Raw genomic sequence first — 27568 nt, forward strand, 5'->3', positions numbered from 1 at the left:
ATATTTCCTGTTTGTAACTGTTCTAGAAATAATCAGTAATTTATAATGTAGCCCTCCAAAAATATAGTACCACCATTTCACACTGATGTCTACACTGGCCCTTGTGTTATATACACGCATGCACACAAAATAACACACAGTGGAAACTCACTTAACCAATCTCCACTCACCTAAATATCTGGATTAACTAATGTCAGAGAGAGAGAGAGACAGAGAGAGAGCTAGATGCCCTTCACCTATTGAATACTCAAGCTAGTGGGCTTTTTTCTTTACTAGTTAAGCTGTGTGCTTACTGAGAGTCTCTACTGATTATTTCCAAATGTGATTATCCTATTGTCCAACTGTTATATAAAAATATATGGAGCCTTGTTAAATGACAACTACATAATTCATTGTTTATTATGTAACTACATGAAATAAGGGTGTGAAAAAACATGACATTTATGAAAAATAAATGCTTTGAAAAGATTTGAAAGTGGCAGATGACTTTAAAAGTTACGTTAGGGTTAGGTGAAAGCAAGATAAGTGGAAAAGGCTTGTAAAACTAAGGGACATTTACCCAATATTGCTTCACAAATTATTTTTACCTCTTATTCCACTTTAGTGATCCCAATACTGAAAGACACGGGAATGTATTATAGATGTGGCTTATGCAAGAAAGTCAAATTAAAAATGCATCACCAAACTCACAAAGTAAAAGCGCCAGCCCCACATCAAAAGTAATAAAATGTTTATTTGCTATTAACTCATTTTAGAATCCCCTGCTTTAACTGACTTCTTAAATTATAATAAATCATCACTAGTGGTCCCAATCATGGTCCCAATCAAGAGGCCTCCAGTTACTTCAAGTCCGTTTTCAGTCAGTACTACATACATTTCTTTCCCAAGAGAATTAAAATAATTGGTGTAACATTTCCCAATCGGTGACAAACTGGAAAAGAAATTATAACATTGCTTAATCCTTCAGATTTGCTCCTCTTCCTGTATTCTCTCTCTTGCTCTGAATGGCCGCACCATCCAACGAGTGACCCCAAACATCCTCAATTCCTCCTTCTTCCTCCCAACCACAACCAAAACTCAAACTGAAACCAAACAGGAGTCCTGCTGAATCTACCTCCTGTAACATTTCACATGTATTTCCCCTGCTCTCCCCAGCCCCTATGTGAGCTATGAGAATCGCTCCCTAACTTGGTTTCTTTCCTCCAGACTTACTGTGTACAGTGTTCCCAGAATTCGTTTTCTAAAACACAAATCCATGTCACTCCTCTGCTTAAAAACCACCAATGGTGCCAGGCATAGCAGCTCACACCTATAATCCTAGCACTTTGGGAGGCCAAGGCAAGAGGATCGCTTGAGGCCAGGAGTTTGAGACCAAGGCAAGAGGATCACTTGAGGCCAGGAGTTTGAGACCAACCTGGGCAACACAGCGAGACCCTATCCCCACAAACAAAACAAAACAAAAACCTACCAATGGCTCCTTATCACCCAAGTGGAAAGGGGTAAAATCCATGGTTCTACATAGAACACAGACCCACCTATCATGTGTGTCCACCTCCATCATTCCTCTGAATACACATCTCTTTGTGTGGCCACAGAACAGCTTGACCCTGAATATAACACATGCCTAGTCTGAGGATGCTGGCTCCACCCCAGTACCCTGGGAGACTTCCCTGCTCATCCTCAAGGAACCTCCTCTGATACTCCCTCAATTCCCAAAGCCCTGGTTTCAAGTCCTGGCTCTGCTGAGTGAAGTATCCTTGAAAAGTAATTCTTTTGAGTTGCAGTTTCATCATCTGTAAAGTAGGGGGAAATGATAGTACCTTTCTTACAGGTGCATAGGGGGGACTGAATGAGGATGCCAGCACAGCACCTGGCACCCTGGGGGTCCTAAGTAAGTGCCATGTATCTCTGTTGCTATGGTCTGAACTGTGTCCCCCAAAAAGTCCTATGTTGAAACCTTAACCCCTAATTTGACTATGTCTGGACACAGGGCTTTTAGGAGGTAACTGAGTTTAAATGAGGTCATAAGGATAGGATCCTAATCCAAGAGGGTTGGTGGCTTTATAAGAAAGGGAAGAAAGAGATCTCACTCTCCCACATGTGCCCCTCACACTGAGAGAAAAGACCATGTGAGAACATGGCCAGAAAGCAGCTATCCACAAGCCAAGAAGAGAGCCAGCCCTCACCAGATCTCAACCATGCTGGCTCCCTGGTCTCAAACTCCTAGACTCTACAACTGTGAGAAAATGCATTTCTGTTGCTTAAGCCACCCAGTCTTCGGTGTCTTGTTACGGCAGCCCAAGTGGACCAATAAGCCCAAGTGGACCAATCCCAGGTGGAACCACCTGGGATTACAGGTGGTTCATGCCTATAATCCCAGCACTTTGGGAGGCCAAGGTGGGAGGATTGCTTGAGCCCAGCAGTTCAAGACCAGCCAGGACAATGTGATGAGTCCCCGTCTCTACAAAAACTACAAAAATTAGCCGGGCATGGTGGTGCATGCCTGTGGTCCCACCTACTCGGGAGGCTGAGGTAGGAGGATCTCCTGAGCCTGGGAGTTCGAGGCTGCAGTGAGCCGTGATTGTACCACTGCACTCCAGCCTGGGTGACTGAGTGAGATTCTGTCTCAAGACAAATAAAAATAAAAATAAATTACATGCTGTGTAGATTGTCCTCATCAGACAGGCACTTCTTTGAGGACAGAGAGTGGATCTTACTCATCTTTGTCTCCTCTCAGGACCTACCATGATAATTTAAACACAGTCGGCACTTAATTAATGTTTAGCTTATATATGAAAATAAAGAGGACTCAACTTTAAAGAAATATTACCCTCTGCAGAATTTGGTTCTGAATTATAAGAGATAAACGGTGCCACCAGACACGCCGCGTCTGACAACTCAGGGCATATGGATGTGCGGCATAGCAAGTGCTGATTTGGGGGTTGGATTTTCACTGACCCCAGGCTGAGGCCTCACCTGTAGGGAAGTCTCTGAAGAAACATGTCACCTGAAGAATGAAAAGGTCTTTTCTCCTGACCTGATCCGTGGTACCCGCCTTTCACAGCCATACACCAATGTAAAATGCCACAGTCTCCTTGTGATCTCCTTGAAGAACCCGAGTTCACAACAGCAACCCTGCCACTAACTACACGTTACTACCACCTTCCATTTGTACTGAATTTTGCATTTCCAAAGGAACCATGTTCCATGTCTAAATGCTAAATTGATAATACCAAAGTGTTGTAGTAACCAGTTAATACAACACAGAATGTCTAATATATGCAAGCCTTAAAATAAGTGAGAGATATCAATTTGGAGTCTTACCCTATCCTCCTGGTGAGACGGTCTACCTGAGACTCTGCAACACTACTCTCTAATATGCCAGACAAATGTCCTATCACAAGGAATCCACACATTTGGAGAATGGGGGATAAATGGCACAAATGGTGGGAACCCAGAAAATCTCATGTTTAAAGTAAGAATCATTCATACATCACTGACTAAGTACCAACTACATGCCAGACATTAGGGATACAGCAGTGAGCAAAACACACAAAATTCTTAATCTCAAGGAACACAGTCCAGCTGGGGGAAGTATTATCTTAAGGAATACAGGCAGTACTCACTTTATACAGTAGAGTAAGATCCTAAAAAGGACCATACAAGCTGAAACCATACAAACTGATCTCAACAATAAATGAGAAAAATCACAAGTGCCCTATGATCTTTTTAAAACTTCATCAAAACATTAAACTCACAGCTAACATCATATTCAATAGTAAAAGACCAAAAGCTTTTCCTCTAAGATCAGGAACAAGACAAAAACGCCCACTTTTGCCATTGCTATTCACCATAGTACTAGAAGTCCTAGCCAGAGCAATTAGTAAAGGAAAAGAAATAAAAAGCATCCAAATTGGAAAGAAAAACAGTAAAATTAACTCTGTTTACAGATGACGTGAACTTAGATGTAAGAAACCCTAAAAATAGCCAGGCATGGTGGCTCACGTCTGTAATCTCAGCACTTTGGGAGGCTAAGGCAGACAGATTGCTTTAGCCCAGGAGTTCAAGACCAGCCTGGGCAACACGGCAAGACCCCATCTCTACAAAAATATACAAAAATTAGCCAAGTGTAGTGGCACACACCTGTAGCTCCAGCTACTCAGGAGGCTGAGGTAGGACAATCACCTGAGCCTGGGGAGATCAAGACTGCAGTAGACTGTGATCACGCCACTGCACTCCAGCCTGGGCAACAAAGTGAGATCCTGTCTCAAGAAAACAAAAATATCCCCTAAAAATTCTACAAGAAATGGTTAAAAGAAACAAATTCAGCAAAGTTGCAAGATATGAAATCAACACATAAAAATCAGTTGTATTTCTATACACTAACAATGAATAATTCAAAACATTAAGGAAGTTCCATTTACAATAGCATCAAAAAGAATAAAATATGTAGGAATAAGCTTAATCAGGGAGGTGAAAGACTTATACACTGAAAACTGAAAGCAGTGCTGAAAGAAATTAAAGATGAGATCAATAAATGGAAAGATGTCCCATGTTCATAGATTGGGAGACTTAATTTTAGCTAATACTACTCGAGTCATCTCCAGATTCAATGTAATCCCTATCAAAATACCAACAATGTCTTCTATGCAGAAATAGAAAATTCCATGTTAAAATTCATACGGAATCTCAAGGGACCCCAAATAGCCTAAATATCTTGAAAAAGAACAAACTGGAAGATCTCACACTTCCTGATTTCAAAACTTACCACACAGCTACAGTATTAAAACAGTGTTCTGGGAGGCTGAGGCGGGAGAATGGCGTGAACCCGGGAGGCGGAGCTTGCAGTGAGCCGAGATCACGCCACTGCACTCCAGCCTGGGAGACACAGCGAGACTCCGTCTCAAAAAAAAAAAAAAAAAAAAACAGTGTTGTACCAGCAGAAACCCTGACATATAAACCAATGCAAAAGAACAGAGAGCCTAGAAATAAACCTTCACGCATGGAGGGCAATCTTTTCAACAGACAGTGCTGGGAAAACTGGATATCCACATTCAAATGAATGAAGTTGACCCTTTATACCATACAAAATATTAAGTCAAAATGGATCAAAGACCTATGCATTAGAGTTAAAATTATAAAACTCTTATTAGAAAACACAGAAAAAGCTTAATGACACTTGATTTGGCAATGGTTTCTCAGAAGTGATACCAAAGACACACACAAAAACAGAAAACACAGATACATGGTCTATATCAAAATTAAAATCTTCTCTGCATCAAAGGACACTTACGACAGAGTGAAAAGGCAATCCATGGAATGGGGGGAATATCTGAAAATTATATATTAGATAAGGAGTTCATATCCAGAATAATAAAGAACTCTTAAAACTCAACAACACAAAAACCAAACAACCCAATTAAAAAATGGGCAAAGGACTTGAATAAACATTTCTCCAAAGAATATATACAAATCACCAACAAGTGCATGAACAGATGCTCAATATCACTAATCACTGGGGAAATGTAAATCAGATACCACCTCACACCTATTAGGATGGCTAATATTCAAAACAAATCAAGAAAATTGTTGGCAAGGATGTGGAAAAACTGGAACCCTTGTGTACCACTGATGGGAATGTAAATGGTAAAATCATTGTGGAAAATAGTATAGTAGTTCCTCAAAAAATTAAAAATAGGGCTGGGCACAGTGGCTCACATTTGGAATCCCAGTGTTTTGGGAGGCCAAGGTGGGAGGATCCCTTGAACCCAGTAATTAAGAGGCCAGACCAGGCAACACAGCGAGACTGCAGCTCCACAAAAAAATAAAATTAGCCAGGCGTGATGGCACGTGCATGTAGCCCTAGTTACTTGGGAGGCTGAGGCAAGAGGATCACTTGAACCAACAAGTTTAAGGTTACAGTGATCTCTGATCACACCATTATACTCCAGCCTAGGCAAGAGAGCAAGATTCTGTCTCTTAAAAAAAAAAAAAAAAAAAAGAAAGAAAATTAAAACTAGAATTACCATATGATCCAGTAATTCCACTTCTGGGTATATACCCGAGAAAACTGAAAGCAGGAGCTCAGATATTTGGACATCCATGTTCACGGAAGCATTGTTCACAATAGCCAAAAGGTGGAAGCAATCCAAGCGTCCGTTAATGGATGAATGGATACACAAAATGTGGCACAAACAACGGAATATTATTTAGCCTTAAAAAGAAAGAGAATTCTGACAGACGCTATAACATAAATGAACCTCATGAACATTATGCAAAGTGAAATAAGCCAATCCCAAAAAGACAAATACTGTATGATTCCACTCATAAGAGATACCTATCATAGACAAACTCATAGAGACAGAAAGCAGAAGGGCAGTTGCTGGGGCTAGGGAGAAATGGGAAAGGATGGTTTAATGGGTACAAAGTTTCCACTCGGAAAGACAAAACAGTTCTGGAGATGGATGCTGGTGATGATTGTACTTAATGCCACTAATGCCACTGTACCGTATATCTAAAAATGAATAAAATGGTGAATATTACCTGGTGCATATTTTACAATTGAAAAAATAATTTAAAAAGCATTTAAAAACTCTACCATTTATAAATATTAGGGAAATGAAAAAGTTAGCAAAACATTTATTTTATAAGCTCTTATTTAAAACATTAGAAACATTGAACATTAAAGAGATTTCCTTCTTTGTAAGAAACTTGATGAGTTGATGGGTGCAGCACACCAACATGGCACAAGTATACATATGTAACAAACCTGCACGTTATGCACATGTACACTACAACTTAAAGTATAATAATAATAAATAAATTAAAAAAAAAAAAAGAAACTTAACAAGAGGATTTTGAGCAGGGTGCGCCCTCTTTTTATAAGATAATGTATGATGGAAAGTACGCACCTCTGTCATACTTCGAACTGTGATACTCCTTATGAAGTTTGAATCAGCTTCAGTTTAGCCTTTCTGCTTTCAATGTTGTGGATCTTTCCAAGAGTTCTTTGAAGTGAAGTTTTTCTTGGCCAGTGTCACCTCCTCCGGGACATCTGCATCTTTTTCCTTACAACCACTTTCCTCCTTTATGTCTAATAAACTCCCCTTCACTAAGTGCCTGTGGTTGCACATCCAGAGTCCCTCAAATAGGGGAAGTGTCAGCTATTCCTTCCATTTAGATTTCATTCCATTTCACTTCCAGTGTTACCACTTTTTTCTTTGCTGCATGTTCATCTTTGTTGGCCAAAGTCCTCTTTCAATTATCCCTCTGAGTAAAACGTCAGCGGGTCTATCACTAGGAATGAAGAAAGCAACACAAGGACACTCTTTGCTGTCTGTGAACTGAATAACAGAGGTGCAATGGCCAGTCACAGACAGACTCTGAAAGAAGTCACACGATTGGCTACTGATCATGATGTGCATCTGTTATATACGTAATGATTTGTGGCCTGAAGAGCTCATACACAGTAGTAACTGAAAATTGAACTGTGTTATTGGGGAACTGGTGTTACTTAACTCTGGAAACTGGAATCTGTGCATATTAGAACCAAGTAAGGCCAGGGCTATCTGTGAATGTTTACAAACTAAGGTAAGAACCCAGAGGAAAGGAACCTGATTCTTATAGACTGCATAGCAAACAAATGAGGCTGGAAGACCAGGGAAAGCCTCTCCAGGAAGGGAAGGTGGAGTTGAGGTTGAAGGATAAGTAGAAACTGAGTCAGCTTGGAGGAGAGATTCCGTGTGCAATGAAAACCCTGTGTCAGGAGGAAGCAAAGCAAAGTCAAGAATCTGGAAGATCATGGTAACTACAGGTCAGAGAGTAAGGAAAGAACACAGCAATGGAAGACAAGGCTACCAAATGGCATAATTGGAGAAAGCACTGGTTACTGATTGATTGATTGACTGAGCCAGAGTCTCACACTGCTGCCCAGGCTAGAGTACCCAGGCATGATCTTGGCTCACTGCAACCTCCACCTCCCAGGTTCAAGCGATTCTCATGCCTAAGCCTCCCAAGTAGCTGGGATTACAGGCATGTGCCACCACGCCCAGCTAATTTTTGTATTTTCAGCAGAGACAGGCTCTCGCCATGTTGGCCAGGCTGGTCTCAAACTCCTGGTCTCAAGTGATCCACTCACTCGTCTTTGCCTTCCAAAGTGCTGGGACTACAATTGTGAGCCACCGCACCCAGCCAGCATTGATCTTTTCAATGAAGGTTAATATGGATTCTAAAGCTGGTTAAAACCAAAGTCATTGCCAATTTAAAGCTATTTTACTTTTCTGTTTTTCTACAAACCACTGTATAAAAGGAGGAAATATGAGTCTATTTTATAGCATGAGCTAACTGGGATTTGTACAGTCACGGCCTGGAAATAATACAACACAAATCATTTTAAAATACAGGTTGGGCATCCTAATCCACAAATCTGAAACCCAAAATGCTCCAAAATCTGAAACTTTTTGAGGGCTGGCATGCTGCCCCAAGTGAAAAATTCTACTCCTGATCTCACGTGACGTTCACAGCCAAAATGCAGTCAAAACTTTGTTTCACATAGAAAATTATTTAAAACATTGTACAAAATTACCTTCAAGTTATACGCAAAAAATGTATATGAAACACAAATGAATTCTGTTTAGACTTGGGTCCCATTCCTAAAATATCTCATTATGTATAAGCAAATATTCCAAAATCTGAAAAACATCTGAAATCCAACACACTTCCAGTCCCAAGCATTCAGGATAAGGGATACTCAATCTTTATACGAAAAAAATGAGATAAGGCAGTGATGGTCAAGGGGCAAACCAAGCAGGCCCAAGCTATGCCAGATAAATCCTGCCACAGATTTTGGTCCTAATCCTAAAAGCAATGGGAGGCTGAATTAGTTTTCTGTGGCTGTTGGAATAAATTACCATAAACCTGGGGGCTAAAAGCAAGAGAAATGTATTCTCTTACAGTTCTGTAGACCAGAAGTGTGACATCAGTGTCACTGGGCTGAAATGGAGGTATCGGCAGGGCCACACTCCCTGGGGAGGCTCTAGGGGTAAGCCCATTCCATGCCTCTTCCATCCTCTGGTGAGTGGCTGCATTCGGGCTTAGGGCAGCTGTGGCTCTAATCTTCAAGGTCAATGTCTTCAAATCTCTCTCTTGATGTTTCCATTTTGCCTTCTCCTGCGTGTGTATAAAATCTCTTTCTGCCTCCCTCTTACAACGATACATGTGATTGCATTTAGGGCCCATCGACATAATCCAGGATAATCCCCCATCTCAAGATCCTTAACTTAATCACACCTGCAAGGCACCTTTTATTCTTTTCCTTATAAGGTGGCACTGAGAAGTTCTAGGGATTAGATACCTTTTGGAGGACCATTTTTCAGCCTACCAGAGAGGCTGCAAAAGAGATTTTAGTGGCGAGTCATGCAATTAAGACTTGAAGGTTGGACAGATCACTCTGGTGGAGGTAAAGTAAAGGCAGGGAGGATATAATGAAGCCAGCTGAGCCAGTGCAAGTGTCCAAGTGAGAGATGAGGGTGGCCTGGACTAAGCGGTAGTAGTAAAGATGAAGAGAAGTGGATGGATTCAACAGACACTTGGTAGGCAAAAGTGGCAGACAATAAAGGTGAGTAAGACAGAGGTGCCAAGAGCCTTCCAGTGTGTACAACCAGGTTTCAGGTGGTACAATCCACTGAGCCTGAGAGCCCCGGAAGAAGACCAGGGCTAGAAAACTGACCTGCAATCTTGCTAGGTCCACATAATACTATTCAGCATAAAAACAGGGTTCTTTTGGAGGAACCAGCATACACTCTAGGGCTGGGAGCAGATCTTCCACTCACAATCTTTTTCACTTGGGTTTGGTAAACCTTAATTTTCTATGTGCAAGGTGATGGTAAAAGACTTACCCTTGGAGGATGGGCGCAGTGGCTCCTGCCTGTAATCCCAGCACTTTGGGAGGCCAAGGCGGCCGGATCACTTGCAGTCAAGAGTTCGAGACCAGCCTGGCCAACATGACGAAATTCCGACTCTACTTAAAAAAAAAAAAAAAAAAAGTAGCCGGGTGTGGTGGTACATGCCTGTAGTCCCAGCTACTCAGGAGGCCGTGGCATGAGAATCACTTAAATCCGGGAATTGGAGGCTGCAATGGGCTGAGATCGAGCCACCACTGCACTCTAGCCTGGACAAGAGTAAGACTCTGTCTCAAAAAAAAAAAAAAAAAAAAAAAAAAAAAACAGTCGGGTGTGGTGGCTCATGTCTATAATCCCAGCACTGTGGGAGGCCGAGGCAGGCAGATTGCCTGAGGTTAGGAGTTGAAGACCCGGCTGGCCAACATGGTGAACCCCTGTTTCTACTAAAAATACAAAAAAAAAAAAAATTAGCCAGGCATGGTGGTGGGTGCCTATCATCCCAGCTACTCAGGAGGCTGAGGCTGGAGAATCGCTTGAACCTGGGAGGTGGAGGTTGCAGTGTGTCGAGATCATGCCACTGCACTCTAGCCTGGTGACAGAGCGAGACTCTGTCTCCAAAAAAAAAAAAAAAAAAAATGAAAAAATGAAAAAGCCTATCCTTGGGGCTGTTGAGAGAATTAGTATTAAGGATGAAATGCACACGACACAATGACGCACGAACAGTGCAGCTATGACTCACCCACTCGACCCCCAACCACTGTCGTTGTTTGCCTGTGCAGGCATTTAAGCAAAGATCAACAGACTTCTATGATTACAAGAATGCACTACTTCTAACTTTATTCAGATTCCTCTCTAGTTTTGCTTAATTCATATTCATTTATTGCTAAGTCTCAATAGTCATTAAGAGTTACTGCTATGTTCTGAAAACAATTCTTCAGATTAGTCAATTTTTAAATAGTTTTTCTCAATGTATCATTAATGTGTATTAAATATCTTCCTAAGATATTAAATATCTTCAGCAATAGTTCCTTCTCTACCTTACGTCATACAAATAAATAGGCAATTCATCTCTACTCTATGCTAATGGCACGTGGAGAGAGCATTGATAAGCAATTTACAAAGAGGACATCCAAACCACATTTCTCAACTACAAAGACTTTCTAACTCATCCTTCAACAAGGACTATTTTAAAAGTAACAAAATTAATCAAGATATTTTCATTATAAACAGTGTGGAGATTCCTTAAAGAATTAAAAGTAGATCTACCATTTGATGCAGCAATCCCACTACTGGGTATTTACTCAGAGGAAAATAAGTCATTATATGAAAAAGACACATGTACATGCATGTTGATAGCAGCACAATTCACAACTGCAAAAATAGAAAACCAGCCCAAATTTCCACCAATCAATGAACGGATAAAGAAAATGTGGTATAAATATACCATGAACTACTACTCAGCCATGAAAAAAATGAAATAATCACATTCCCAGCAACCTGGATGCAGCTGGAGACCATTATTCTAAGTGAAGTAACTCAGGAATGGAAAACCAAACATCGTATGTTCTCACTTATATGGGGAGCTACGCTATGAGGACACAAAGGCATAAGAATGCCTTTGGGGACTCAGTGGGGGAAGGGTGGGAGGGGGGTGACGGATAAAAGACTACACATTGAGTACAGTGTACACTGCTTGGGTGACAGGTACACCAAAATCTCAGAAATCACCACTAAATAACTTATCCATGTAACCAAACACTACCCATTCCTCCCAAACTATTGAAATTTAAAAGATATTTTCATTATTTTCTCAAAGAGCTTTAAGCTATAATGAGATTCCTCTATTATATGTGGCATAATCTACAAATTGCAGAAATGCTTTGAGGATTAAACACATCTGGCCGGGTGTGGTGGCTCACGCCTATAATCCCAGCACTTTAGGAAGCCAAGGTGGGTGGATTACCTAGGTCAAGAGTTCAAGACCAACCTGTCCAACACAGAAAAACCCCGTCTCTACTAAGAATACAAAACTTAGCCAGGTGTGGTGGTGCACGCCTGTAATCCCAGCTACTCAGGAGGCTGAGACAAGAGAATCACTTGAACCCAGGAGGCAGAGGTTGCACTGAGCTGAGATCACACCACTGCACTCCAGCCTGGGCGACACAGCGAGACTCTGTCTCACAAAAACAACAACAACGAAACCACACACACCTATTTATACAAGCAACCCAAACACTAATTAATTTTAGGAAATCATTTAAAAATATTACACACGGGTGCAGTGGCCCATGCCTGTAATCGAAGCACTTTGGGAGGCAGAGATGGGTGGATCACCTGAGGTCAGGAGTTCGAGACCAGCCTGATCAATATGGTGAAACCCCATCTCTACTAAAAATGCAAAAATTAGCCAGGCGTGGTGGCATGTGCCTGTAGTCCCAGATACTCAGGAGGCTGAAACAGGATAATTGCTTGAACCCAGGAAGCAGAGGTTGCAGTGAGCTGAGATCACACCACTACACTCCAGCCTGGGTGACAGAGCAAGACTCCATCTCAAAAAACAATAATAAATAAATAAAAATATTACAGACTTCTCTATTTTTCAGTTAAAAGTCATTTCAAAGGGAAGCTAGACACATTCTTCATAATAACATTTTGTGTGAACTAGTTCTCAGCAAACAACTCGGAATGTCATAGAAAATGTCCATCTTTCACTAAGGCATCTACATTTTTCTTCAGTTTTTAGTAGGGTATAGGTCGAGAAAATTTCATTTGGGTTTATATTACTATTCACAGGCTTCCTTAAGTATAAATTTCTAGACTTTAGTAGAATAGCTCTTTGATGAATGTTTTACAACTCAACATTCTTCCATTAGGAGAAAAGATCCCAATTTCAAGTTAGCCTCAACTACTCTCTCTCATAAGCCCAGCCCAGATCCAAAATGTCACACAAGGGCTACAGAAAATCACTGAAGCATTCTCACCTTGTCATTTTTACATTGGTAATTTCTCCAGACAAGAATCTCTGAGAATTCCACCAGAGCAGGTCCTGCCACTTTGGCTAAACTTCTAACTAGTTTATAAGTAGTTTAGGCTTTTCCCCACACCACGGCCCTTTCCCACCTCCCCTTTTTTTCCCCCCATGCTATTTCAAGAGGAGTAATTTCTAGCTCAATTTGTAATTTTGATAACTCAAAGTAATGAGTGTCTCACCAATCATCAATACAGAAATAACCAAAAATAGATTTGGAGCCACATGGTTGACAGCTGAGGCAAATGGCATTCCACATGTAAACAAAACTCTTTTCTGTGCAACTAAATCGATGCAAACCTGGCTATAGTGTGGAGAAAAGTCAGTAGCCCAATTCCTTCATCAACTGTAGGCCTGGAAAAGCAGCCCCCATATAGCCTTGGATAGGTCAAGAGTCACATCAGGCCAGGTGCAGTGGCTCACCCTGTAATCCCAGCACTTTGGGAGGCTGAGGTAGGAAACTGCTTGAGCTCAGGAGTGCCTGGCCAACACAGCAAGACCTCATGTCTAATAAAAAATAAAAAATTAGCCAGGTGTGGTAGCACAGGCCTGTAGTCCCAGCTACTCAGGAGGCTAAGGCGGGAGGATGGTTTGAGCCCAAGAGATCAAGGCTATAGTGAGCTATGATCATGCCACTGCACTGCAGCCTGGATGACAGAGTGAGGCCCTATCTCAAAAAAAAAAAAAAAAAAAAAAAAAATCACAAGAGACATGTGTGCAGCTGATCAATTCCAACATGCTACTTTATTTTAGGCCTAACTAAAGATGCAGGTGTGCATAATTTGCAAGACAGAATGATATCAAGTTCTTTCTTGTTCCAGATATCAGTTGACAACACGTAACTTGAGATTTTGCAATTTACCATTCAAAATTGGGGAAGAGGGGAAGCACTCAAAGCCTTGCCAGTGACCCATTCTATTGGAAGCGATCCTAGAGGCCGTGCAGCATGAATTTCAGTTTAGTATTATTGCTTTTTTTCTTTCAAGACGGAGTCTCGCACAGTGGCGTGATAGCTCACTGCAAGCTCTGCCTCCTGGGTTCAAGTGATTCTCCCTGCCTCAGCCTCCTGAGTAGCTGGGATTACAGACACCCACCACCACACCCGGCTAATTTTGTATTTTTAGTAGAGACAGGGTTTCACCATGTTGGCCAGGCTGGTCTCGAACTCCTGACCTCAAGTGACCTGCCTGCCTCGACCTCCCAAAGTGCTAGGATCATAGGTGTGAGCCACTGTGCCCAGCTGATTGCTTCTTAATTGTTTCTCTGTCATTTAGCAAATTCAACTTGAATTTGGATTCAAAATGTCATTTCCCTCTTCTTGTCCTGTCCTGTTAGAATAGTACCAATAGTACCAGTTCCATTTGCAAGAGAGAGAATGATACAAATATTTGCAAATCTGTTTATCTTTGATGCTTATTTTATGGAGTGATAATTTAATGAAGTACAACCCAAAGGATGGCTGCTGCAGACGGAAGGAGGCAGCAAAAAACAATAATCTGTGTGCTAAGAAGGCCAAAGTGGAAAGAGCAGCTATTATAACACTCAGCTGCAGGCACTGGGAGTGAGGCGCACTACGCTCAGACTTTTCCATGTCTTCCTGGAAAAGCCCTACCCAAAAGGAGCACTCTGGTGCACCTGAGCATGTAAAACAGGCTGAGCTAACAGGTATTATGGGATGCAACTGACGTCATGGTTGAGGGTAGGAACCAGGGAAAGCTCTGCCTATCTGTGTATCAAGGTGCCCTATAACATACTACATTATGTGGCTTTCCTTTCCTAATTACTTCTAAGTACAAGCTCAACAGAAAATCATGAAGCATCTGACCCTATTTCCTCACATTTTAGAAGCATCCCATATGCTTCTAGAGACCATGGAACTTTGAGACAACTGTGCCCTGATTCACAGGGATTTAGCCTTTGATTTTTAACTAAATTTCTCTTTGTTTAACTTGCATAACCTACTTAGCAAAAAAAAAAAAACAAAACAAAACAAAACAAAAAAAACTTGCTCACTTCCTGGGAAGCATATAGGCCAGTTTATACTTTGAGATTCAAAGTTAGGAAGAGTTGGGTGGGAACAGGGCAGGAAAATAAAGTCACCTAGAGGCTGGCGAGACACAGGTCCTGTAAGCTAGATCCATGTGGAGTATGAAGAAGGGAAGAATCTCAGTAGTTCTCCATCCACATGGCAAGGCACAGAGAAACCTGAGCTGACATACCTTTCTGGAGCTGTCTGGGCCCTAGAAGCAGTCTGTGTGTGACTGGTAGGGGCAGTGTGACCCAGGGGACCCAACACTAAGGGCTCTTCACCTCTCAAGGAACCCTACACCTGGCCTCTGTCCTGGTGCCTGCTGTCACCAACGCAACAGAGACACTCCCTTCTCCACCTCTCTCCTTCAGCCACAGCTGTGCCAGCCTGGGCAGCCTCTTCCCTTCCTACAGCCCCACTCTGTCTGGAGAAAGACCCCACTACTGTGCTGTTCTAAGGAGGCTGGGGGATTCAGCCACAGAGACCAAATCTGGCTCTAAACCTTGCCGTCCCAAGCTCAGTGCCTCTCAATGCAGACATTCTGGAAACCCGTGGGACCGTTTTGGGGTGACATGATGACTGTAGTGGAATGGGACCAACGACCCAAGGCTTCCTGCAACGTATGAGATCATCCAGCACACTGTCTCATGTCCCACAAAACTTCTGAACATGTCCTGGAAGTTCACACAGATGAAAAACTGTTTATTTAGTTCTAGAATCTACCTCCATTTATGTAGAAACACAAAATATTCCTTATACTGCTTGAATACACAGTTTATCAAGATTTGTTTATAATTATGGAAAACCATGTCACCAACAGCAACACTGCTTGTGGCATCTGAGTTGTCAACAAACTGCAGCTAAACCAGGTTGCATTTGTATATCACCTGCCAATATTTAACAGTGATACTGAAAGCTCCTTTTAATATATTTAAAGCCAAATAAATTATTGAAGATACATGAAATCCTGGATACAAATACATTTCATTAATACATTTATTTCATTTCTGTCACCCAATATTCCTTAGGATACGTAGCATACTGAAACTTATGTCATGAAAATGTCATGTCGAAATTGTTTTATTTTGGAGGCCGGGCATAGTGGCTTACGAGTCTAATCCCAGCACTTTCGGAGGCCAAGACGGGCAAATCAGTTGAGGCCAGGAGTTCAAGACCAGCCCAGCCAACATGGCAGAACCCCGTCTCTACCAAAAATACAAAAATTAGCTGGGTGTGGTGGCACGCACCTGTAGACCCAGTTAATTAGGAGGCTGAGGCACGAGAATCTCTTGAACCCAGGAGGTGGAGGTTGCAGTGAGCTGAGATCATGCCACTGCACTCCAGCCTGGGAGATAGAGCGAGACTGTCAAAGCAAACAAACAAACAAAACATAGGGGTTTGAATCTTGTTTTTCAACCTTACTCTGAAACTGTCCTCAGGAGTCGGCTGCCACTCAACTATCCTATAAACATTTTTTCAATTCATCGTCTAATCCTGGACACCTATTAAAGGCAACGGTCTCTAAAGGTCTTGGTGTGCAGAGGGATTTAACGATGGGAGATACGTTTTCTGAGACACTCTGTCAGCACACATCCTATGTCTTAACACAGGAAATTAATACCATCCTGACAAAGAAGGCCTGGTTCATTGCAAAAATGTCACACTTCTTATTAAAACCACTTCAACAGCCAGTATTTTGCCTTGGTTGGTTAGGGTTATTTCCCTCCTTCCCTTAACATTTATGAGTAAGTTTGGTCTGTTACTTTCTTTATTTTAAAGCATACCTGCTCTTTTATCTCCTTCTCTGCAGCACCTTCTCACCTTCTCCTAAATCCAAATTTCTTCATCATACAAGGGTGCAGTCATCTAACTACTTCATTTTATCATCGGATAAAGGTATGCTGAGCATTTACACTTTAAAAATACATGTAGGCCGGGCGCGGTGGCTCACGCCTGTAATCCCAGCACTTTGGGAGGCTGAGGCAGGCAGATCACAAGGTCAGAAGTTCAAGACCAGCCTGACCAACATGGTGAAACCTCGTCTCTACTAAAAATACAAAAATTAGCCAGGCGTGGTGGTACATGCCTGTAGTCCCAGCTACTCAGGAGGCTGAGTTCGGAGAATTACTTGAACCTGGGAGGCGGAGGTTGCAGTGAGCCAAGATCAGCCACTGCACTCCAGCCTGGGAGGGAGAGCAAGACTCCGCCTCAAAAAAAAAAAAAAATACACACACACACACACACACACACACCTAATTTTATTTGGGCATTCTATTGATTTTTAGACATTGTATGTGTGAGTAGGTTACTTCATCTATCAACTTCATTTCAGGATCATAAAAGGGGAATTACAAAATATTTGTTAGTAAAAAGGGGCATTCGGTGTGACAGAGTCGAGAGTCACTGCTCTAGCAAGCTTCCCCTTCTGGCCACCAGGTTCTCCCAGAGACCAGTTCTTCCTGAAACGCAGGACCTGGCTTTTGGAGTCTGGCAGTTACATTTCTACTTTCTCATGCCAGGCAGGCAAATCACATCAGAGCATTATCACAGCACCACCCCTGAGGGGTACCCCAGAGCCCTAAAAGGGATCAGATGGGAGATGCAAAAGTCCCACCAGTTGGGCTGGCCTCCTTGTCAGTGCACACAACGCTGAGTAGAGAACAGCTCAGAGAGCAGCCATCCTGAGTTACAATGCCCAGGTCAGGTGCAGCTGACACCTGTGACCTCTTTGGAAGCAGGAGACTGAGTGTCATTAGGGCCCAGCTTTCCTTGCGATGGCACTGTTGAGACCCGCACGTGGCTTTGCTTCCCACTGCTCCTACTCAGCACAGGGCAGCCTGGACGTTCCAAGGCAAAGGCAGTCACAGGGCCAGGCAGGAGCTCTGGCAACTGCTTATGAGAAGCAGAACATCAATATTAGGGCCTGTCTGGAGCACCTTAAATTGGGTCAAGAGACACACCCATGCCATCAGAATAGGAGGCAGTGATGAGGAACAAGGCTTTCATAGCTCCTACATGGCAGATGCCTCCTGGGCTGCACTTCCTGACTGCAAATAAAGGGGAGCTGCTATGCCTTTAAGAACTTGGACCCCCACATAACTCCAGCAACCTCAGGAAGGCCAGGAACAGCTGGAGAGGAAGTCCAGGTACTACCCATCTCTACAATCTCAGCCCTCTCATGCAGACAGGTGGACGTGTAAACAATTTTGATGCAACACAAGTGCCGGATAAAGGTAAGGACGGGATGCCACAGGAGTGCAGAAGAGTCATACAACCTTTTTCCAGGAATCTCAGCTGTGTCTGGAAGAGCAAGATATACCTGGCTGGATGATGCAAAATATTCCAGCACAACTAGCATGGAAGGGATAAGGGAAGCAGACAGGGCCAGATCACAGGACATCGGAGGCCAGGCCAGGATGCTGGGCTTTATCCTACACAAGACTGGGAGCCACGAAGGGTCTAAAGCTTGGAGTGACAGCTCCCCGAAGACAGATCTCTCTGGGGGTTTGATGGATAGCTTCTGGGTGTCAGAGTGCAATTTGCATACTGCTGAAGAAACTTGCCCCAAAATGGCTTTGACAGGACACATGTGAATCCTTTTACTGTAGAAGTTCTGTTAAAGAGGTAGACAGCACATGGTCACACCCAGACTCTGGAGCCAGGCAGCCCAGTTTCAACCCCAGCACTCCCCACTACTGCTGCAAGACCCGAGTTGGGCCACTTCACGTCCCTGGGCTCTTCCTCCTCCCTCTAAGGGAGATAATAAAGGCATCCCTCACAGAGCTGGCAGGGGCATTAAACGAGGAGAAAAGTTCAGGCAAGGCTGGGGCTGTGGGCTGGCTCACAGTAAATGCCATCTAGTATTTATCATTATGTGTTTACATTGATGTACACAAGAAAAATAAAGTCACCTAAAGCCAGTGAGTTCACAGATATTACAGCTTTGAACAAGACTAAGTGTTAAAGTGACTCTATTTGAGGTAGATTTGAATAAAGGTATGAAGTAATGCCTCCTTGAAGGAACGACCTGCCTCTCACCATTCTCCTGTTCATGGCAGACACTCTGTGAACACAGACCTTTTTAAAGAGATGGACTTCCTGACTCTCTAGGGGCTTTCTCTGTAATAACTGAGTTTTCCTGTAAGACAGGAGTAACTACCTTACATATGTGTAGGTATATTTCGTGTGTTCTGAAATTCTTGAGCAAGAAGGAAGAGATGGAGAAAGCAACCTCAGCTAGGGAAAAGGGTGGTGCAAACCACCAACCATCTTTACATAAGAAAAGTCCCAGCTTGGCAGGAGAATCCCTTGAACCCAGGAGGCGGAGGTTGCAGTGAGCCAAGATCATGCCATTGCACTCTAGCCTGGGCGACGGAGCAAGACTCCGTCTCAGAAAAAAGAAAAGAAAAGAAAAGCCCCAGCTCAATCATCAAATCCACTTCAAGGAGGCATGACTTTCTCTTTCTACACAGCACATGCATGAATAATTTTACATAAAAACATGTATTCACAGTCTCTTGTTCAGAAACTGGAATGCATTCTCCCCATGTTAGCCCACAAAGGCTATTCAACCGCCAAACGGACCCACGTTACAGAATGAGCAGCAGACTCGTGACTTTAGGGTGTTGGGAGGAGAGTAAGTGCTGAAAGAGGTGCTGTGTAAGACAGGGACCAGTCCTTCCCTACCCAACCCGACTCTTTCCACAGGGTAGACCAAGCACTAGGCAGTTTTGAAATTAATTCATCTTTGCCACACAGCCATCTACTTTTCTGTACTTTTTTGATACTCTCTCTTCTCCCTGAGTCCTCTGTAGCCTCTTCCAGTCCCACTGCTGCAGCTCGGTAAATAGGATTACCCTGGCAAAGGAGACCAGGTGCGAAAGTGGCATTTCAGGAACTAAAACAGGCTGTGTGAAAGGTCTAGACTCCTGAAATAGCACATTTGGGGATCTACAAGTGGTTTCCTGTAACTAGGATAGAAAGTGCTTCCATGTTTCAATATTACTTCTCTCTCCCTTTTTAAAAAAATCCTCATCAAAACTTTATTTCACTCAATACAGCTTCTTTCAACTAAATTAAGGAAAAAAGGTAATCTCACTCAACCTGTTAATACAATACAGTCAGCCCTCATTATCCACAAGTTCCACAACCAGCCGCAGATCAAGCATACTTGGGAAAAAAACGTTGCATTAGTACTAAATGTGCAGACTTTTTCCCTTGTCACTATTCCCTAACCAACACAGTATAACAACTATCTACATAGCGTTTACATGATATTAGGTATTAAAAGTTACTAGATGATTTCAGGTATATGGGAGGATGTGTGTAGGTGATACACAAATACTGTGCCATTTTCTATCAGGGATTTGAGCATCCACAGATTTTGGTATCCACCGGGGGTCCTGGAATCAATCCCCCATGGATACTGACGGATAACTACATCTGTGACTTAAGAGAACACATTCTTTTAAAGGCTCGCATCTTTTGCTTTGTGTATTTGTACAAGGGTACACTTGTACACACTTACAGAGACTTACATACACTACAGCACAGGTATTTTTTTCCTGATAATTTCCTCCAAACTATCCTATTATTCTACAGGCAGTTGCATTTTAAAAGGAATCTCAATTAAGCCAAATGAATCTTTAATGAATATTTAATTAGGACCTTTTCAGACAGTGTAACAGTTGGGGGGAAAAAGATGCCTTTTTCCAACACACCACTGAGTTGAAGAGGATGGAAAACGTCGACAGATGAGCTTCCTGTCTTTCCCGCCAGTTCCCTTAAACCATTTCTGCTTTTCATTGCTTCTCCTTTTCTTACATGTCTGCATCTGTGGACTCTCCTATTGTCTCCAGGAGCAAGGCAGAGACACATTCTCATCTGTGAGCCGCCGAACTGTCTAGAAAACATGGGCAGCCTGCAAGTCCTTCCTGTCCTCCCGAGAATCTGACATGGTTTGAGGCAGATAAGAGGCTCAGAGGCCTGCTGACTCAACATCTCTTACAAGTGCCTTTGAGTTTTTCCAGGAAGCACCAAGGTTTTCTCAGAAGTCAAAAAGCTCTTTCTGTAAAAGGCCAGAGAGGAGGTATTTTAGGCTTTGCATGCCATATGGTCTCTGACGCTACTCTGCAGGTGTAGTGCACAAGCAGCCACAGACCACACATAACCAAATGAGCGTGGCTGTGTCTCAGAACGTATTTACAAAAACCGGTGTCAGGCTAGAATTGGCCCACAGGCCATAGTTTACCCACTCCTGGATTATATGGAACCATCTGTATAACACTGGCTCTGCAATCAACATGCTCACAAAATGAGTCACACAGATCCTATGGCTTTCTCATATGGCTTTGTCGTATGTGCCAAAAACTGTGTTAAATAATTTAGGGTCCACACATTCATTTTACGCACACTCACGTTACTTACCATAAATTTTTCTTGCTTTGTATTTTAATACGTTTGCCATTTTATAGTTTAAAACGGAAAAGAAAGTGTCACAATTCATAGCAACTATGTACCCATAAACACTCATACTAACCATATATGTTTCCTATTTTAGTTGACAATGACTAAGTAGGACTCTTTAATAATATCTACAGCCAGAAACTGGTAGTAGCCCTGGCAGAGGTAAAAACTGCAGAAGTCTTAGGATCAAAAAGAATGCCAAGAGTTAAAGCGGGAGATGGGCTGGTAACCTCAAGCGGGGAGGAGGCAGGCTCAGCATCAGGCCAGCAGAAATAAGAACTGCGAAGCTCATTTGGATCAGAAGCTCCGAACATCTCACGCTCCTCAGGCCTCCATGTGGTTCATTTCTGCCAGTCCTCTGTTAAAAAGTAACATTTCAAGCCATAAAGAGAAAAAAAGGTGGCGACATTAGGATCCTGAAGTCCCAAGGAGCCAAGAGTGAATTATGGCTGTGACAGCCACGCTGTGGACGATGGTCATGGTGAAAAGTGAGTTGACGAGACACCTAGTAGCAAAGTAACCCTGAGAAAAGCACCGACCATGGGAAACACGGACTGACCAGCGGTAGGAAGAAAATAAGTGTAGAACAAGCCATCCTATGTGATGGCCTAGTAATACTGGTGAGCGTGCAGTTCTGACCACTCTTTTCCCAATGTCATTTCATGTCTCCACGTGGGTTTTTCTGTTGTTTCCTCTCCTAGGTTTCCATTTAAACCTCACCACCTCTCACATTCTCCTTTTCCCCTTGCCCCGCCCCTCCCAACTCCTCATTCAACTGATTCACTTCTACCCCATCATAAAGCTCAGGCATCACTTCCTCCACAAAACTGTCCTTCAGGCTGGGTTAGACGCTGCTTCTCTTTTCTTCTACAGGCTCCAGGGGACAATGGTTATGTCTCCCAGCCTCCCTATCACCATCAGCTTTACCTACGCCTACACTGCAGCATCGAAACATCTAGCATGTGTCTTTGGCACCTAACCCACAGCCTATCTTATGTGCCTGAGCAACTGAAGGTCTGAGTGCATGTCACATATGCAAACAGCGAGGGAGGAAGGGAATGAGTGTGTGTGTGTGAAGGGGCAGTGACTGCTGATAGACTAGCGCACTGGGCACTAAGACCAAGATCAGGAACTTGACTTCAGGTGGTCAAGATCACGAACTTAAAAACATATGGACTTGGGTTCAAAGCAGGAGCGCCCTCCAGCAGGACAAATCTATCCTGACCTCTGGGAAAACACCTCAAAGTGCATAATGGTGGCTCAGCACCACCAAAGGGCAGTTTGTTGCTACATTATTACTATAGTTCCAACAAAAAGGCAGCTACAGTTTCAAATCCCAACCAGGGAGCTGTCCTATATTCCAAAATAAGGCTTCTACTGTGCATATATTTCTAATTCCTATATGCCTAATATATGAATTATACAATCCAGACTTGCCACGAATTCAGAGTGGCCTTCACGATAATCTGTTTCTACAAAGTAACCATTTCTCATTAGGCAGCAGTTGATAAACTTTCACCATTCTAGTAAGGTGGCATGAGAAAATGATCTTCTTGCTTTAATAAAAAATATTGTTACACTAGATATAAAATATGTTTCCACTGTTAAAGTGTAAAAGTAAGACTCTGGAAGGTTTACTAGTAGAGGAAGGGTGTCCCCCCTGTGATAAACAATCATTAAAAAAGGAGACAGAGAGGGTAATTTGCCCATCCCTCTTATGTAGATAAAATGAGCCAGCAGTGTGCTCCTTAAACACTTACCAAGTCACTGCTGAGCCTTCAGCAGGCCATTTGACTTTGGAACAGAAAGGGAAGTTTCCCAATGTATAACAGAATCTTAAATCCTTCATACGTAATACATAAGATGAACTTTAAATAGAAAAGCCACCTGCACACAGGACATTGTGTCTTGTACTCGAACTACACTGTGAAGAAGCAAGCACAATACTAGTGGGGACGGCACCACTTACAGAAGCTAGCTAGAGTTTATTGAGTGCTTACACTTAGCCAGGGGCCATGGATTATTTCTTTTAATTGTAACCACCACACAATAATGTGGGTACTCTTATTGTTACTCCTATTTTACAGGTAAGGAAGCAAATTTTGAGAAACCAAAGTCAGCAGCCACAAAAGTGGCAAAAGTAAGACTGGAACCCAGGTTGCAGGACTCTTGTCCATGATCACACCTGTACGCAACTGTGCTTTCCAAAACATACATCAGAAGCACCTTTTGGGAGGTAGGAAGAACGCAATGATTGTCCACACCACAAACAAATCAGACGGAGCCAAGGAAAACTGATAGGATGATACCATCTTTGTCTACCTCTGTCTTTTTCCCTCCCATCATCTCTAAAAAAGGCTTTTTAAAACAAGGTCGCAGAGCAGATGACAAATTATTATAAATTTAGTGAGGGAGGCAGAATGGTAAAATGAAAAGAGTCCTTGATATAGAACTATAGTGTTTGTGTCCTGAAAACTAAGTCTCATGAGCCTCGTTATAAAACTGTCACGATAAGATACACCTCACTCTTTTGTTGTCATGAGAATAGTGAGGATATATAAGGGAATGTGTCTAGCACTGTGCTTGGCAGAAAAGAGGTACTACAGTTTTTTTCCCTTCTTTATCTTCAGTTCCCATTTCAAAATACAAGCAGACAGCACCTAGCTATACAATGTAAATATTTCCTGGGCACCTCCAACGCACTCACCTACAGAGAAATATCTCTGAAGGGGCATCTCTCTGCTGGTGCTGTGGGAGAGTTTTCCAACCACTCATATACTGCCTTCTATTAACAGTGCATAAAATTTTCTAGATAAAGCAAAAATTCCATGCTTTCAATGTAAAGGTAGTATTTTAGCCTACTAATGCAGAAAAGGAAGGGGAAAAAAAGACCATTAAAATAAACATCACAGGAGACTTCAAAGCCATAAGTACTGAAATATGCAAGTACCTAAATCATCAACTAAAAAGAGTAAATTTGACTCTACAACTCTCTCCAACCTCTCATACAACACAAACTGGTAGTCTAAAAAAGGAATCATAGCACAGTACAGGAAATATTCATACCTTTTTTCCTGAGGGCTTCTTAAAAACTACCAAAGAGAAATTGTGTGACAAGTAAACCCTTTAAATCCCCCATCAACAGCCTTTGATGAAACTTCATCTTGAACCCAGACTTGTATGCTTTAAAAATGAAATGTTCTAAGTAAAGCGAAGTTGTTTCTACTTTCAGACCAAAGGGGGAAAAATCACTGATTTAAAAGTGAAAGGTCTTTAGTGAAAAGTTCACAGTTGTGAGATATTTGCTTTGCCATTAAGAAGGTGGAAGCTCTGCTGGGTAGAAACCATCATTCTTTGAGGTCTAGAGACTTTAGGCATTCTCATTTTTACAGACTCTGCCTCTCGGTCACAGTTGTACATTGATCCTCTCATTCCAACCAAACTACACTTTGGGTCTCCAACGTGTGAAACATGTGGCCCTTAAACGTGTTCGGGAAAGCTACTAATCAACATCCTTAAGGCTCGTCAACAATCCAGACGGCAAATCACAAACTTGCTTCCTCAACCCGAGAACACACACTCCAGGTCCCCAACGAAATGAAGGTTCCTTCCACCCCCACAGGAAAACTACCAGGTTTCAGTTCTTTCGCTTTATTTTTTAAAAGACAAATAAAAAAATTAACTGAACACACGTGTTTTCCTACCATTCTCATATACTTTTTAAAAATCCCTCCATTTTCTTCCTTCCTTTACGTTGGAAAAATTCTTAATAAATAACGCCTGCTTGAAAGACATCAGGAACTCATTTTGAGGACTGAGTTTGTAGAAGACAAGGCAGAGAGATGAGTGGGCAGAGTTGGGCTGAAATTTTTAAATTCCTGCACGGCAAAGCAACTGTGCGTGTCTGTTTTCAAACAATAAAAGCGTCTGGAACCGCACAATGATGCAGAGCCATGCGATGCGCGAGGAGCAGGCAGCTGGTGGGCTCCGTGTCACAAAGGCTGCCGGGGCAGCACGCGAGCCAGAGTCACGACAAGCCCGGGTCCCAGGCTCGCTGCTGCCTCAAATCTCATCCGGTCCCAAAGCCAGCTGCCCTGCCGAGAGAAGCCGACCGGCACCGGGCACGTCTCTGGGAGGGCGAGGCTGGGAGAAAGTGAGAGGGGAGATTGCGGGCGCGCGGGGGGTCCCGGGAGGGAAAGGACTACGGAGCCGCGGGTAGCGGGTGGACGACGAGATGTGGCAGAGGCGCATTCCCTCCGGCTGATCTTGCCCGGGAGGCGACCTGGGGACCGGAATCGGGGACTGACAGGAGGGGGAGGGGGCTCCCGGGGGCCGCAGATCCAGGCGCGTGAGCCGGACACGAGGTGCGCGCGGCCGGGTTGGGGGAGCGGGGACGCGTGGGTCACCTGTATTGTTTGAAAAGCTGGTCCGACTCCCTGAAGCCGTTGTTGAGCAGCATGTTGATGCCGGCCAGGGCCAGCTCCGCGTCCTGCAGGGGCGCCGCCGCCGCCGCCGCCGCGTCCGAGTCTCTGTCGTCCCGCCGCCGCGGCCGCTGCTGCTCCGAGCCGGCCATGGGCGCGCGAGGCCCTGCGCTGGGCCGAGGCGAGGTCGGGAGCAGCTGCTGCGGCCCCGCGCGCGCCCGGAGCCCGGCTCTACCTGCCCGGAGCCAAGCGGAGCCGGGAGGGAGGGGAGAAGGGGGAGGGAAGGGGAGGGAAGGACCGTGGAGGGAGGAGCCGCGGCCCGGCTGCGGCGCGGCGTGGGAGGTGGGCGTCCGGCCGCCGCCGCGGGGATTACTCAGCAGCACCCGCCCGCTCCTCAGGCGCCCTCGGAGGCACCCGACTCGCTCGGGCCCCGAAGCGGAATCCGTTTCCGGGTGTCTCTCACCCCGCCAAGCCGGTCCCCGCGCGGCGGCCGCCTCCACTTCCTGCAGCCCCGCGCCCCGGCCCCTCCCGGGTCCCCAGGCCGCGCCCTCGCCCACCGCCCAGGGCTGCTCGGACACACGCACGCGAGGCCCGGAGACCCGAGCGCCCCCACCCTCCCCCGAAGGGGCCGGACCTGGGAGTCGAGGGGAGGGCAAGGCGCGGAGGGAGAGCGAGCGTGCGGGTGTGGAAGGGAAGGGAAGGGGACGGGGAACTCCGCCCGGGCCGCAATGCAAGCGCGCGGCGCTTTGTCCACGAGTAACTGAAACCCCACGTAGCCCGCGCCCGCGACCAGAGACTTCATCCCGACCCTGGGGCCGCCCCCTAGGACCAGGGCAGCCAATTCCCGAGGAGGTGGGCGGCGGGGGCGGGGTCTCTGGCACCTGCCGGGCCGCTACCCTGAGCCCCGCGCTGCGGGACTGCAACGCAGAGCCCCTCGGAGCCAGGGACCACCCACTCCAGCCCGCCACCACCATTTGCGCAATGGGGCAGGAGGGGAAATGGAGGCCTATATGCCATATGCCCAAATATTTAAAAGTTATAAATTCAGCTGCTAAAGTGTATCCTGTTGTCACACTGCCAATTATTCTTTCAAAGCTTTGGTTTTCATATGACCAAATGTCAGCAAAACATCAAAAGTGACTGAATTTAACTACTATCACAGAGGTCTTACTGTTCTGATGATGGGCTGGTGATACCTGGATGCCTAATATTCTAGAGACAAGCAATGCATAAATCATCTTCATGTTTTTTCATAAATTTATTTTTCTCTAATTTAGCAAAATCCCTTAATGTAGTGTTACAATCAAGATTATGTTCTAATGCCAAATTAAACAACCTTCCTTGAGTCGCTGTCGTTTTTAGAGTGTAGTTTATTAATTTCAACTTGGAGAAACTTTGCTGAAGCATTTATAACAGAATTGTTTTTTAAAATGAAAGCAATCCTCAGGTTTAGAAATAACTCATGAATTTTAAACATTATGTCATCCATTATCATGGGACCAGTATAAGTTATTACAGAAAAATGCAAAATAATTTTGTCATATAAGTTGCTTTTACTTATTTTGTAAATTGTACCATCCCTTATAAGAATATCTAAATCCATACAGGATTTTCAACTTTTATAAATAGAAATTTTAGAGTAATAAGAAGTACTGCCACTCCTTAAGTGTCATCTATAACTGTTGCAGAACCTTGCTAATTCTTGAGTACATCTGGAACCACAAAC

The 27568-nt window shown here is 43.8% G+C and overlaps 1 protein-coding gene across 4 annotated transcripts in view; it reads right to left on the bottom strand.

Moving 5' to 3' along the window:
* The window catches only part of TTC39C (tetratricopeptide repeat domain 39C), a 119476-nt gene extending 93377 nt beyond the window's left edge, over positions 1-26099 (bottom strand). For 3 of the 4 annotated variants that reach the window (XM_077974997.1, XM_015121686.3, XM_077974994.1), the window contains exon 1: positions 25828-26099. Coding sequence is in view for 2 of the 4 variants with exons in the window: in XM_015121686.3 (XP_014977172.1) it covers positions 25828-25994 (167 nt within the window). In the remaining 2 variants the exon portion in view is untranslated. Of the gene's footprint in view, positions 1-20594; positions 21024-25827 lie in introns of those variants that run through there. The other variant, XM_028837919.2, reaches the window with a different exon arrangement.
* Positions 26100-27568: the final 1469 nt, after the last annotated feature.

Source organism: Macaca mulatta, chromosome 18, assembly GCF_049350105.2.
Source record: "Macaca mulatta isolate MMU2019108-1 chromosome 18, T2T-MMU8v2.0, whole genome shotgun sequence".
NCBI lineage: Eukaryota > Metazoa > Chordata > Mammalia > Primates > Cercopithecidae > Macaca > Macaca mulatta.